This window comes from Rattus norvegicus, chromosome 2, assembly GCF_021556685.1.
Source record: "Rattus norvegicus strain SHRSP/BbbUtx chromosome 2, alternate assembly SHRSP_T2T, whole genome shotgun sequence".
NCBI lineage: Eukaryota > Metazoa > Chordata > Mammalia > Rodentia > Muridae > Rattus > Rattus norvegicus.
In genome coordinates, this window is record NC_141535.1 from 132,844,389 (window position 1) to 132,859,810 (window position 15,422).

General features: G+C 36.6%; 1 protein-coding gene and 1 long non-coding RNA gene across 2 annotated transcripts in view; one reads left to right on the forward strand and one right to left on the reverse strand.

Moving 5' to 3' along the window:
- The window catches only part of LOC148006683 (uncharacterized), a 93,411-nt gene extending 82,105 nt beyond the window's left edge, over positions 1–11,306 (reverse strand). The window contains exon 1 of the long non-coding RNA XR_015671633.1: positions 10,942–11,306. This is a non-coding gene — a long non-coding RNA (uncharacterized LOC148006683). The remainder of the gene's footprint in view (positions 1–10,941) is intronic.
- The window catches only part of Tgap1l12 (GTPase activating protein testicular GAP1 like 12), a 376,199-nt gene that overhangs the window by 346,063 nt on the left and 14,714 nt on the right, over positions 1–15,422 (forward strand). Inside the window, exons 21-30 of the mRNA XM_087637245.1 lie at positions 1,056–1,238; positions 3,388–3,566; positions 3,977–4,138; positions 5,091–5,200; positions 5,589–5,778; positions 7,270–7,528; positions 8,464–8,603; positions 9,865–10,023; positions 10,880–10,989; positions 12,772–12,958. Coding sequence (XP_087493371.1) covers positions 1,056–1,238; positions 3,388–3,566; positions 3,977–4,138; positions 5,091–5,200; positions 5,589–5,778; positions 7,270–7,528; positions 8,464–8,603; positions 9,865–10,023; positions 10,880–10,989; positions 12,772–12,958 — 1,679 coding nt within the window. The remainder of the gene's footprint in view (positions 1–1,055; positions 1,239–3,387; positions 3,567–3,976; positions 4,139–5,090; positions 5,201–5,588; positions 5,779–7,269; positions 7,529–8,463; positions 8,604–9,864; positions 10,024–10,879; positions 10,990–12,771; positions 12,959–15,422) is intronic.

A 15,422-nucleotide genomic window follows, 5' to 3' on the forward strand; every position in this document is an offset into this window, starting at 1 on the left:
TCATATTCTGATTTCTGGACACAACCTGCCTTACAGATTCTCGGTTTGTTGCCTTCTTTTATTTCAACACTAGATTATTGCCAAATGAATAATGATAATAGACTTATCAGAAAAGTTTGAATAAGTATTAAAAATCTGAGATCACCAAGAGTGCTTGCAAATCTGGTCTTTTCAAAGGTAACTGTGTGAAGCTCTAACACATCGAGTTGATGTTCCTACAGGTGACTTAAATCTCTGAAGATTTAAGAGCATGATCTCCCATTAAGGCCAGATTTTCCAGTTTTGTCAAGTATACTCTTTTGTAGTAAAACCTGATGATTTTTTTAATTTCCTCAATTTCTGTTTTGTTTCACTTTTCATTTCTGATTTTGTTAGTCTGCATACTATTTCTGAGACTTTTAGTTATTTTCAGTTTATGCGTTTTGTTGATTTTCTCAAAGAACAAGATCTTGGTTTTATGGATTCTATTTCTAATTGATTTCAGACCTGATATTCTTTCCTGCTGTTTGCTTCTCTTTGCTTCTCTTTTCTCCTTTTGATCTAGGCTTTTTATTGTGCTTTTAAGTTGCTAGTATAGGATATGACAATTATCTTTGTGAAGACATTCAGTGCTCATATTTTATTTTATGTATGCAGTGTGAAATATTTAAATTGCTTAATATAAAGTTATACAAGTGAAGAAGGATTCTTATGATGAAAAAGATTATTGATATTAATACTTCAACAGGCATCTCTTCAAAAAGTCAGAACTGAATATAGCAAAAGTTCCTCTTATACATTGCACTGTTAGGTTTATATTCTCTAAACAAAGTTGCACACTGAAATTTTTCTCCTGGTTGTTTTTAGAGTTCTCAGCTAACCTAATTATGCTATCTGAATGAGGGTTCTAGTATTCTCATGTGTACAGTCTACATTATCCCAAAGAAGAAGGAAGAGGTGGAGGAGTAGGAAGAGAAATGTGAAATGTAGATATAGCAAAGCATTTGAAATTGTATCAGAAGATTTGCCCATATTCAGTTACATTAGTTACAATTCATGTTCTTTTTTTCTCATAGGAAATGAGTATCCACATGACATTATAATGATAAATATTCAAAAGAACTTCAGTTCACGGGACTTAAGGAATTTTACATCTTTCCCTTCCCTACCTGGGCTGATCATGAAATATCTAAACTCTGATGCACAGGGGCAATTCATCTTAAGGCCCAGAAACTCAGCCAGAAGTCAACAGCACAAAAGTTAGTCCGCCGTGTTCCTTCGGGTGGCTTTTCTTAGTTCCCATTCTAATTTGTCATAAAATATCGCAGCATACTATCATTTCCTTTATTGGGAGAGGAATAAACAACAACAACAAAAAAATAAAAATATGTTCCAGGTCCATATGAAGAGAACTCTAAATTCTGATGTAAAGACTAGGCTTGGTTATAGGGAGAAAGTTTCATTTATTCCAGACAGATATTCACCATAAATTGGTATACCGAGCACTGTGTGCACATATTTTTGTCCCATTAGAATTGCAGCCCTAAGTCATGGATCCTGATATGTTGCCCCTCAAGTGGTTGCATGCTTAGAGCACAAAATGTCTTACAAACTACATTTTGACAAACTATTGCAATGAAAGCTACATAGAAAAAGTAGACTTATGGGATTGAAGATAATCTGTTGCAGGCTTCAATACAAATTACCTTAGGCTTATAGCCAAGTCTCTAATCTCATTTAAAATTATATAAACATATCCTTTATACCTATATCTAGAATTGAATTGTTCCTAAAATTGATAGACTGGGCATTTTGAATTTTTTAAAAATATTTTCCAAAGGATAGAATACTTTTATACTTTCTCCTTATTATCTTTTCTTGGAAACCTCCCACTCACTCACTTGATTTCTTTTAAATTTTGTCTTTTATTTTCATAATTATTATATTTACATTTGAAATGTTGGCCCTTCCTGGTCCCCACCTAAGAATAACCAACGTCATCTGTCTGCACCTTTGTCTCTAAGAGGCTGCTACCCCCCCAACCTTCCTACTCCCACCTTACCCATCTATCCTTCCCTTCTCTGGGTCATCAAGTTTTCACAGGAGCAAGGACATCCCCTCCCACTGAGGCCAGACAAGAAACGCATGTGCTACATATGTAGCAGGGGCCACAGACTGACAATGTATGCTCTTGGCTTGTTATCTAAGACCAGGGAGCTCTGGCATCAAGTAAATTAATACTATTGTCCCTCTTATGGGGTTGCTATTCCTTTCTCCTCCTTCATTGCTTCCCCTAATTCCTCCGTTGGGGACCTAGGGTAAAGTCGGGTGGTTGCCTGTAAGTATCTGCATCTGTCTCAGTCAGTTGCTGTAGATCCTCTCAGAGGACAGCCAGGTCAGGTTCCTGCCTCCAAGTATATCTTTGTATCAACAACGTTATCATGTTTTGGTGTCTATGCATAGGATGGACCAGAAGTTGAAGCAAGTTCTGTATGGCCTTTCCTTCAGTCTCTGCTCCCATTTTTATCCCTGCAGTTCTTTTAGACAGAAACAATTCTGAGTCCAAAATTTTGAAATGGGTTTTGGTATACATATATATAACTACACACACACACACACACACACACACACACACACACACACACACACACTCACTCACACTCACACACACTCACTGAGATACCTTTGTCAGTCTATGTAATATTAATTGTGATTTCTGTGCTCCTGCTTTTGCATTAGACAGCCAAGCAGACAATATGTTCTACAGTGAGGAAGAATGTTTTATACTGTGTTATATGACTCATTTGCTTACTTTTAATTTGTTTTAAGAAACATTTTTAAAGTTTTATTATGGTCCAATATTCTAAAGGAAAACTCAGAAGGGAAAAAGAAACTAGGATTTCAGCTGTGTTCTTATACTAAAATGTATAGTCATGTATATTTTCTCATGAGGGGAACATGCTGCTGCTAAAATAAACTTGACAATGGTTCTTGAAAATGCTGAACAAAAAATTAAGGATAAAAAGACCTTCACAATGACATTTGTAGTAACTAGAAAAATTTTAAATGTGAATAAGGAAGGGCGCCAATTAAAATGGATGTGACGACTGAAGCAACAGTCTGTACATATTTCAGGGAGCTTGTTCAAACAAGGTACTTAGTATTTCATGATGCACTGTGGAGCTAGACAGCATCATCTTGTGGGAATGCCACCTAGAACACTTTAGACCATGTCTTAGAAACATCAGTAAGATTAATAACAGTGTAGGTTATATGGGAAGAAGGAGGTATAAACACAACAGAATTATTAACCTATTAAAATAGGGACATTTTGCAATTGAAATTTAGTTTTGTAAAAGATCTTTATAAATTATACTATCTCATGTAATGATCTCAACTCCTGATCAGATATGAAGGAAAAGACTCTTAAGAAACAAAGAACTTCTAAATCATCGTGGTGGCACAGGAGCTGTGAGCCCCACCCTGACCAAGTATGCACCACCCCAAAAGTTAATAATGGAGGAAAACTGTTTGGAAGAGAACTCAGTTCCATTTGTAAGGATGGCAACCTGCCCTTGGCAATTCTGGTATGTCTCATATGGTTCTTCTCTGGCTCTCCTAAGACAAAATCCTGCTTCTTAAATACATGACCCCTTTACTTCTATCACCATATGGAATAAAAATTGTGTCTCAAATCATTGGCTTTCAAATAAGAAGATGAGAGAGGGTTATTCAGGGACGATCTCTTGGAAAAGTTTGATTTAATCCCTTAACTATTTTGGAAAATTTGATAAAAAGAAATGTTGCACGAACTTAAGGATTAATGTTAACATGGGCTCTATACAACAGAAGATTGAGGCACAAAACCAGCCTGAGGGCCTCTGTGTCCATGCAGGTACTTGCACTGCATCTGTGCACACCATTGTTCTTGTTCTCAAGGAGCCAATAATGCTCTGTGCTGCAGAAAGCCTGACAGATATTTCCCTTCTTCCTCTAGGACATGCTGTCCCTACTAAAAAGGAAAGGGCACACAACCGAGGGTGTTTTTATAATACGTCCGAGTATAACAATGTGCCAAACAATAAAAGACAAATTGGATTCAGAAGAAGAGGTGGACATGAACAAGCTATCAGTGCATGTCGTGTCGTGGATCTTTAAGGTAGGGAAAGTCCTTCCATCATCCACCCACAAGCTTCCTGAGTGAATGGGAATAGTGTCCTTCCTTTTGCATTCTATTGAGTGACAATAGATACACATGAGAGAAATATGAGAAGCTCTAAGTCTCCTCTGTTAATCTTAATAATATGGATGATGTTTTGTTCAGAAATTATTTGAGCAATGCTATTGTTGGATTATCAAAACTGAGCCCTCCCTTCATTTCTAGGAGATCCAATGTCAAAGCAAATGTCCTTGTCCTCTGGTATACAATATTTGTGACTCTCTTACCCAATGCTCAGAACCACAGTTCAGGAGTTAGCATAAACTGGGGATCAAAGCCACAGGATATTTTGTTCCCTGTGCCTTAAACAGCTGTAGTTATAAGTCAGAGTCTCCAACCATTGCAAAGAGAACTTTTCTAATGGGTAAGGGCTATATTATCTGTGAATATTAGTAAAATATTTAAAATAGAGTTAAGAGTCACACTTGTTTAGTGAAATAGGGGCAGGACATTCACTAAGAACCCTGAACACATGTCCCTCCATGCTTCCAGGACCAGACATAGTTTTCTGCTCCTAAGAAATCAGATAATATTTCCTACGGTTGTCTTTGGTGTGGTTACCATAATTGTATGTTTCTCTCATTTAAGATAGTATTCGAACTGAAATATTTTTTGCTTATATGTGCTAGCTGGCTCAGCTGTCCACTAGAGGAATGTTTAGCTGAGGACAGATTTTTCTATAGTCCAAGTAAATCTGAAAATCTACTCTTTGGTTTCTAGTTTGAATAGATGAAACTTACTGGACCAATATAATGTGGAACGTTCTAAGTAGGGGAAATTTGGGGAGCTTTGAAGAAAGTCAGAATTAACTTGAAATTTACAGTTGAATGCATTTTGAATAATTTCCATGATTAATCTTTTTTCCATAAAATATTTTTCCTCTCTTTTTAAGGACTTCCTACAAAACATTGAAGGAAGTCTGATGACTTCAAAACTGTATGATGAGTGGATTGCTGTAACCAAAAAAGTCGATGACGAGGAGAAATTAGCTGAAGTGCAGAGGTAATTGTTGGAAAACTCTGTGAACAACATCAACAAACTAGAAGTAATATTTGCTTACACATTAGAAATAATATATCACAGAAATATTTATTAAGAACATTGACAGACAGCAAAAGGATTCAATTGTTCACACACACAAAAGACACTTTTAACAGAGAAGTGTGAGTTACTGGGGCAATTAAAGTAGCACAAGCTTTTATCTTACTTCACATTCCAATTAGTTTTGTCTTTTTTTCTGAATTGGAGAAATATTTCAAGCAATAATTTGAGGAAAAATTCTTCCATTTTACTTTCATAGCATCCAGCAAATGATACAATCACTCTGTTCCCTACATTCATATTTATAAATCGAGTATACTTGTTTAAAAATAACTCTCACTATGTTCAGTCTTTTAGATAAACTGCCACCTGCAAATGCTGTGCTTCTGAGGCAACTTTTTCAAATATTATATGAAATAAAAAGTAATTCTTCTGTTAATGAAATGTCTTCATACCATCTATCTGTTGGGATAGCTCCATGTCTCTTATTCATGCCCAGTTACTGCAATAACGGAGGGACAAATGATATTCCCAAAAAGGTAATGCCTAACTTTGATAAGCCTTTACAATGAGACAGGAAAAAAGGATTATCCTGAGAATCCAGGTTATTCTGTTGTTGTGGGTGATTGTTTTGGGTTGGTTTTGTTTCATTTTGTAAAGGAAGTACAGCTTTGAAAGGTGTTCTTCTGCAGGGAAGGAATCATTGGTGAATTTTAACTAAATCATAAATGGGTATTTGAGCTCAGTGACTCAGTCTTTAGTCGTCATTTAGAATGTCTAGACTCATGCAGTGAAAACAAATGCTGTGAAATGATACAAAATAGTCTTGGATTTTGGGTCAGCAAACCAGACTTAATACTGATATAATCAGTGTAGAATGTGTGAAATTCTACTTGTTTTCAGGGTGGATTCCCCAACAAAACAAAGGCAATGCAATTTGGATTGCTTTAATCAGATACGGTCATTAGAACTCCTGATTACCCGGAAACCGGGAAAGGGAATAACACTCGAAATGTATATAAGAAATACTCAAGTTAATAAAAAAAAAGAACTCCTGATTAATGTTTGTAAATACACCCTTGCTCTCTGGGTGCTGGTTATGATTGATTTAGAAAAGTGATTGAGTATACTCTTCTATGTTAGCCACCTTTTAAATACTATTATGAAACACCAAAATTTACATAGTATAGTTATAAAATGGTTCTTTTCATTCCTAAGTATTTGAGTTTATGATTCATTATTAGTTGAACAATTGTCCTTGGACCTATAAGGATCATATTGTAAAACAGCCCAACTGAGAAACAATAATATTCCTCACATTGTGTAGAATCAAAGTTCAGGAGAAAAAGATAGGGTCCCAAAGTACCTGCCATTGAAGATCCATAATTATCCCATTTCCTCCAAGAAGAACTTATTTCAAATACCTTCCAATATAATGAACCATAAGATCAAGATGTTACCATTGCTTCTGCACTGAGTAATCACTGTTTTAAGAATAAGTAATTAATTAAGGATATGTGAAGAAATGACTCTTACAGTGATATACTGGTGCAGATGTTACCATTGCACTGTACTGACATGGGAATGTAATGGCTCAGATGGGTTTGCCTGTCTCTTGCTTTTTAGACAACCCTTGGGAACTTTTCATCAGATGGTGCCTGCATTGAGAAGCCATTTCTCTCCTTAGTTCTCACTCTCTATAAGCATCCTGACAATCATGCTCACTGATGGGCGTATCTAATGTAACCAAAGCTATTTCAGTGTACAGTACGCATCACATACTGGCCATCACAATGTAAAAACTGGAAATCATCCGCTTATATAACATTGCACTGTGATGATCACACTTGAACATTAGATCTCAGAATCTTTGTAATTTCATGTCATAGCCAGCCCCTATATTCTAACAGCTAACTTTTTCTCAGAACTTTAAACTGCACATTTTTAGCCTCCAAGACTAATAAGTAAAATGTGATTTGCAACCAGGCAAACTAAAAGAGACATTCTGTGTTTTCCCTCCTTTACCACAGATTTCTCTGGTAACATTTATGATCGAAAACACTCCAAAAATTTTTGGAGAGGACGTGGTTGCAGTGTCATATGAAACATCCCTAACTCATCCTCCCGGAGCAAAGTCCTCATGTTCCCAGGACACTTCAGCAAATACCAGAAACGTGAAGAAAACCAAACATGGACTCAGCAGCTGCCCCACTGAGAGGACATGCCCTCCTGACTATAATGCACTGCCAGGAAGTCCAGCTGCCCCTCTTCCCTGTGAAGACATTCTAGGTGTGTAAACTTGTTCTACTACCATAACTTAAAGGTAGAATCATTGAGCACTGAAAATATGATTTGTTACAAACAGCAATGAAGGATTTCCTGAAGCATGTGTAGGAAAATTTCACCTATGCATTATAGGTATTATCCCATTGTAAGAAGTTGCCTCCTAAATTAAGTACCTCTTTCCACTGTTCCTTAGTTTATATTAGACGTTAATCCAGCAATGAGATTAAATAATTAAGAATATGTAAATAAATGACACGTACAGTGAAAAATTGAGTCTTAACATAGATTCTTAAAGGATGTAGCAACTCAATAGCAAATTGGGTGTTCTCTGTGTAACAGCTCTGGTTGTAATGGAACTTGCTTTATGTACCAGAATGACCTCAAATTCACAGAGATCCTCTTGGCTCTTCTTCCTGAGGTCTGGGAATATAGGCATGTGGCACTGTGCTAGTCTCTTATGAAAATCTGAATATAGAGCACAATATACCCATATGGTTGACATAGACACTATGATCTGAGATTTGAGCTCATAGATCGGTGGAGAAAGCCAAGGGCTGTAACAGAACTGTACTTAGGCAAATTGTGTTGGGAAGTACAGATACCGCTATTAATTTACTGTTGTCAATGGCAGTCAGAGTGTTACACAGGGGGATGAAAAGTCTGGTACTATATGACTGTTTGATTCTAATATTTGTATGCATATCTTTCAATGCAAACACAAGAAATTGATGTTTATCCCATAAGTATGGGTCATATACAACTATATATCCAGTGACGTACAAAACAACGTCATATTAAATGTTATAATATTAATTAGTTATTTTCTGTGTGTTTGTGGTATCACATAAGGCATGCAGGCCTTACACTGAAAGAGTCTGCTAAGGCTAAATGAGGGCTAAATCTGTTCAGTTAAAACAATTATTTCCCTTCTTTCTTAGATTCAGAGAAAAATGAAGGCAATGCGTATACCAACCAAACAATACCTTTGCTTAGTCTACCACAAGCACCAAAGAAATGTTTGTTTGGCAAATCTCTTGTGAGAATTTTTGAAGGCAAAAGCCTGCCTACTCCAATATTTGTGAGTATCATTTTGGGTTTCTATAGCACCTTTGTTCTCACTAAGTTCTTCTACCAAACTGACAAATGTTTATATAACTTATCCATGAGGGCAAGATCAGTTTCAAGTAAAATAAGTTCCCTAAAAGTTTGAATCATGTAATGAAAAGAAACGTAAAAAAAAAAGAAAAAGAAATAGTATTCCTATGTTTTACAGTTTTGCATCCAAGATCTAACTCCACCAGCTTGTTGGAAGAAGTGGGTCTATGGAAGTGCCCCAACTGACTACCCAACTGTAAAGTCTTACAGTTTCTTTATGACTCCATGTCACTCTGAAGTCAATCCCTTAATAACATTGCTATGAGATTACTCAATCTTTTATAATTACAAATATCTCTAGACTTTTACTTTACATTATCAATGGATTACTTTTGCTATGTATTAACATCTTTTATCCTAATAGAGTATATTTAAATGTTGCCTAATATGCCCTAATCTATTTTAAAGTAGTTACTAAACTTCTTTTGAAATATATATTTACTGTCCAACATCTATTTTAGCACTATAGCTATGCTAGAAATTTAAGCTGTGTGTGAATAAATTTAGCATGTCAGATACTTGAGCATTACTGCCAAGTTCTTATGTATTTTAGAGCAGAATTTTCTAATGACCATGTTTTTAATCATGTAATCTATTGAAGATAGAGAAAATATGGGGTAAATCTATGTATGGTAGTCATTTTTACAGAGTAAAATTATGGAAGAATGAATGACATTGCTTGGGTTCTTAGATGTGACAGCATCTTTAAACATAGGTAAAAATAAGAGGTAACAGAAAAAGAAAATAAAAGTTATAGATGTATAGTGAAAAATAATTTCTTAAAAACACAAAAGTTAAGATTTGTAATAGAGGCCATGTCAGAAAGGAAATAAAAGTGGTTTGATGTCTGACAGGGAAATATTCCAATAGTTACTTAGGATGGCATGCTTGAGAAGGATATACATAGAAGGAAACAAAAAGTAATGGAGGACAATTCACCAAAATGATTCGGGGAACAGAAGTCCAATAAAAACCGTAATATTTCATATTGTGGAAAAATGGATTAGGGAAGAAAATGTGTATGTTAGCTAAAACGAAAAAAAAAAGGTCAATGACTTGTTCATTCTTCTCATTTATATCTCTGCATCCAAAACTGCCATTGCTCAGGTTCACAATAAAAGACATATCTGTTCTTCAGATGGGTGGACCTCTAATAATAACAAGCTTATCCTTATCCCACACAGGATATGTTATCCATAATTGCAGAGAAGGGACAAGATTCCGATCACATATTTAATACGGTATCTGAAATTTCACACTGGTCCCTGAGGGACAGGATTGAAAATGACGAACACATAAACTGGCACGAAGAAGACGTTCTAGTTATAGCATCCGTATTAATGGTAAGGAAGGTTTTCATATCACCAACATTAAGCATCCCTCTGCAGATGCATATGTGCTTTCTGTCCTTGAGATTACGTGATGACTGATTCCTGGAACTATGGACCCTTGACACATGACCTCTGTAGCTTTCCCTAAGGAGTTCCTGTCTCCTTCAGGGCATGGAATCCTTCCCCCATTTCTTCCATACAAGTACTCGATTGATCCATAAGATCCAATGATTGGCTGTGGCTCCTCATATCCTATTTCAGTCAGATGCTGGCTGGAGCCTTTGAGAGGGCAGTTAAGATAGGTCCCTGTCTGGATGTTCCACATAGGAGATGGCCTTTTTCAAGGCAGAGGTCTTTGGGTTTGGGAGTACAGTATAGAACTGAGGTTGCAAGTAGAAGTGTGGACTAGAAGCGAGGAAAGACAATTTGAAAGGACGGTAGTTTTGTTTCATTGCCATAGCAACTAGGACTCTGCTTCTTTGATTCTACTTGTAGGTAAGAAAACACAAATTCGTGCATATAGGTTCCACTTTTGAGCTTACATTCTGGGGAGATGACACTTTGGGAATCTTTGTGGAAGTAAGCCCTCAACCAGTGATTCTCAACCTTCCTAATCCAGAAACACTCATCTATTTCCTGATGGTTTTGTGACTTTTAACCATTGCTTCATTTGACTTCTCTTCATAATTAAAAATTGCTACTGATATGAATAATAAATAAAATGGATAGATTATCTTATATAAAAGATACATGATATGTTGCCTCAAAATGTTTATGACACCCAAGTTGAAAATCACTGGTCAGTCTATGCTAGCTTTAAACAAAATTACATTGAACATTACTTTTTTGATTTATTTTCATTAAAAAGGACTTCATTAGGAACATTAAAGGAAGCTTACTTACTTCTGATTTATATGAAGATTGGCTTACCATCATGGAAGAAGGAACTCTGGTTGGAAGAATTACTGCCATCCAAAGGTAATGATAGAGTAAGCACGTGGGGAACTGTCGTGCCCAACCTCGACCAGCAAGGAAGACATGACCACAGGAGATCTTCTTCAAGCAGTTTTACTCAGGAACCTTGATACAATCTTCTGACCTCTATCTCTTCTGACTCTCTCTCCTCTGACACTCTCTTCTGACTGTCTCTCTTCTGACTGTCTCTCTTCTGACTCTCTCCCTTCTGACTCTCTCTCTCTCTTCTGAGTCTCTCTCTTCTGAGTCTCTCTCTTCTGAGTCTCTCTCTCTCTCTCTCTCTCTCTCTCTCTCTCTCTCTCTCTCTCTCTCTCTCTCTCTCTCTCTCTCTTCTTTCTCTGTCCACCACACTTAAATAGCTAGCACTGGCCAGTCCTAGCAAGCCATGTGGGTCATGTAGATAGGCTGTCACTATGCGGAAGCTAGCTGGCCAGGCAGACATAGCCAAATAAGGACTTGTTTACTGCAAGGAGCACTCACCCTTGGGAGGGTGGAAGGTGGAAACCAGCACCATCTTTGAGGCTCGGCATGTCACAGCTCTCTACAGGGAACTGCACTAATATAGAAGCAGTGCTTTTGTAAGGTACATAGGCTTGTGTTTACAGGGTTATAAGCTGGAATGATCTCACAGGCCAAGAGAATACCTTAGCTCAGACAGGTATTGTCACTTTTTAAACATGTTCATTTCTAATGCTAGTGTGTTGAGTCATGTCTGTAAACTCACCTGGGAGTCTTCTCCTTTATTTCTGTCATGGTTAAGAAGTCAGCCTATGTAAGAAATTTTGTGCAGGTCAGCCTAGAGTATTGGTTCAGTTCCTGTTTGAGACAAATTAAAAGAAGTATGTGTGTATAATACCTGTGGGTTATTTACATCCCAATACTACTACCATGGTTTAAATGTCATTGATTAGAATATGAAGCTATTACTGAATTCTTCTTCCTCAATTATAGCTATCTAGAGACGTCTGAGTCAGTTCTCGCTTTGACTTTCTGTGTGAAAGTTCATAGAATGTTTTCGTATTTAACAGGAGCTTTGTGCTAGCCAGGAACCCTGCATCTTTGCCTTGCCTGTAGCAGAAGCTTTTGTAACTGCATCATGTAGAGTCACTAGGGTACTTCCTCCTACTTATGTTTGAGAGTGTCTAAAGTGTGTTACGTGGATTCATACTACATTAGAAATAAAATGTGTCTCCACTCCATTGTGGTTGGACAAATAGGTTGCTGTTTAATAACAATGGATGTTTTCATGAACAGAACACACATGGTCTGCAACAACCTTCATTCATTCTCATACCAGGGCATTTTCTAAATTCACTAGTGTGATTTCTGCTACTTATGTTCTACAGTGTCACAAGAGTGTTACATGGATTCATAATATATTAGATATTAAATATTTCCCCGTGTTGCCTGGGAAGATGGATCACTGATAATTACACTGGATGTTTTCAAACACACAACATACATGATTTGCGACAATCATCATTCATTCTGATACCAGTGATCCAGGAACCTTCCTCTGGCTACTGTAGTGTAGCACTCATACATCTAGTACACAGAAATTCATAAAGAATTTTAAAAATATTTCCCATGATTCTCTGAAGAAAAGTGAGTTGCAGAAAATATTTTATGTAATACTCTATCTATATATTCTTACTTGTTTTGAATTCTGATCATGCTATGAGTTGGTCTACAAAGCATTTATCTTGTTTTTTCTTTGTGGTTAGATTTGTAACTTACATTACTTTTAAGATGATCTAGCATAAACTTCTCCTTTTCTTTGTTTAGACTTACACGACAGATGCCCGAACCAAACTTTCTTTTACTACAATATGTCATTTGTGTATTAGTAATGATAAGTGACTCTTCGATGAATAATTTAGACTCTCACACATTATCTCTCCGCATAGCTCCGTCTGTGCTATGTGGTCAGCCTGCAAGTGACACACTATATGGGGATTCTGCCTCAAGAAAGGTAAGGGGGTCTGACTTTTGCCTTTGGGAACAAAGTTAGAATAATTATCCTGTAATTGTGAATACTTTGGAAAGTTCATTTCTGCAAAAGGAAATCCTAGGACTGCATTTTGCTGGAGTGGAAGGAAATAAGTATTGATCGCTTTTAGGAAGATTTGGGAAGAGAGATAGTTAATGTAGATTAAAGAAAATGAGTAATTTCTGCCTTTCGTCTTCTCCTTCTTTCCTTTTAGATACTGATTTTAGATATTGATGTTGTAGCCAACAGCACGTATAATAGTAGTCCAAGAAGTTTAAATTGAAGTTTACAAAATTCCTGATTACATAGGTTTTCTTTGCTTTTTTTCATTGTTGCCCTAAGTATATATTTGTGTTTCATTGTAGAGAGACCATTATATTATTAAATATTCCTATCATCATATTATTAAATGTGTGTACATATCCATGTAATTGTACTTGCACGTGTGCATGTATTTGTATGTTTATGTGTATATCTATGTTTATGTATATATGTATGTGTATGTGTATGTACATGTATAGTATATACATATGTAATGATGAATCATTGGTGTATGTTATTTTGTATACTTTCCATTATTTTAGCACTAACCTATTACAGGTACAGTTTTATGTTCCTCAGGTTTACTATAGCTATTAATTTTCTTATAAAAACACATATACATTAATATTTTTCACTAATTTGTTTACTCTATATCCTGAAAGCAGTCTCTTCCTCCAAGTCCCATCTTCACAACTGGTTTTTTTCCCTCCATTCTTTTTTACCTCAGTAGTGTAGATCCTTATGGACACCAACTCACTCTCATACATCAATTCACAATAGGAATAAGTGCATCTCCTCCCACTGAGTCATACAGCACAGCCCAGGAATCAGGGAAAGGACTAAAAGAGCTTGAATGGGCGTGAGAACTCATATGAACAACAATACGAAACAAACCAGAGCTTCCAGGGACTAAGCCAACACCCAAAGACTATACATGGACTGAATCTGGGCTCCAACCTCTTCCTTTCTTTCTTTCTTCCTTTCTTCCTTTCTTTCTTTCTCTCTCTCTTTCTTTCTTTCTTTCTTTCTTTCTTTCTTTCTTCCTTTCTTTCTATCTTTCTTTTTGTTTTTGAAATTTTCTTCATTTTTTAATTAGAAATATTTCTTTGTTTACATTTCAAATGTTACTTCCTTCCTGTTTTCATGTCCATAAACTCCCATCCCTTACTGATCCCCCATCCAGGTGTTCCCCCTCTATCCACTTACATTATAGCACCCCACCCCAACATTACAGGGCAGGACCAAAGGCTTCCCCTTCCTCTGCTGCCCCAAAAAGGCTATTCTCTTCTATATAGGCAGTTAGAGCCCTGGGTCAGTCCATCTCTAGTGATTGGGTAGTGGTTCAGTCCCTATATTTTAACTAGTATTTTCCAGGTATTAGGTCCACAAGAAGGAAGATATGTGTTATTACTCACAATGGAGGAGGATAGCCCAAGGGACAGCTTGAATAGGATTCTGGCCCAGTACTCATCTGGGCTTGGACTAGAAACATACCATTTTTAGTTAATTTCTAATTACCAAGGTACTGGAAACCTAAAATCCAAGCCTATATCAAACTACATGTTCAGCCCAAATGAAGCAATAAATAAATTTTTTCACTCTTTATATCTATTAATTATTCTTCCTTTATGGAAATTCATTTCAGGTATATTATTTTGCATGGTTAAGTACGTAAAACAAAGAAACAAAGCTATTTGTACCATCTGCACATAAAATAAGACAATCTTCTGACTGTGATTTTCCTAAGAAACATTTCTTTCCTATCGTGTGCAGGACTGCTCAAACACAACCTTAGGTGCATCCTGGGAAGAAACACATGGCATCAGTAGAGTTGACTTAATCTAAGCCATCATCTGAGAAGAAAAGAAACTTATCCATGTTGTTCAGTTTAGGAAGTGTCATAATTTACTACTATTGCTGTGACAAAACACTGACGAAAAGGAACTTATGCAAGACAGATTACACTCCATGGTATACTTACAGTTACCAGTTAAATACTGGGAAATGTCAGGGATCAAAATGAAGCCTGGAGGCAAGAACTGAAGCAGAAGCCTAGTAGGAGTTCTGTTGCCTGCCTTGTGTCTCATATTTTTGTTTTTCTGGCTAATAACTCAAGCATGACACCATCCCGGAGATCTCGGCCCTAAAAGTTCCAACATTAGTCAGGACAATATACCTTAGACTTCCTTGTACAATAGGTCAATCTGATGGAGGAATTTTCTAGTTAAGACTCCCTCTTCTCATCCACTTCTTCTCTCAGTCACCTTTCTTTGTCCTTAATAAAACACCAGGAGCTAAAACACCAACCAAGGAATGCACAATAGGGAAATATGTCTCCAGCTCGATATGTAGCAGAGGAGTGCCTTATTGGTCATCACTAGGAGGGGAGCCTCATAGTCCTGTG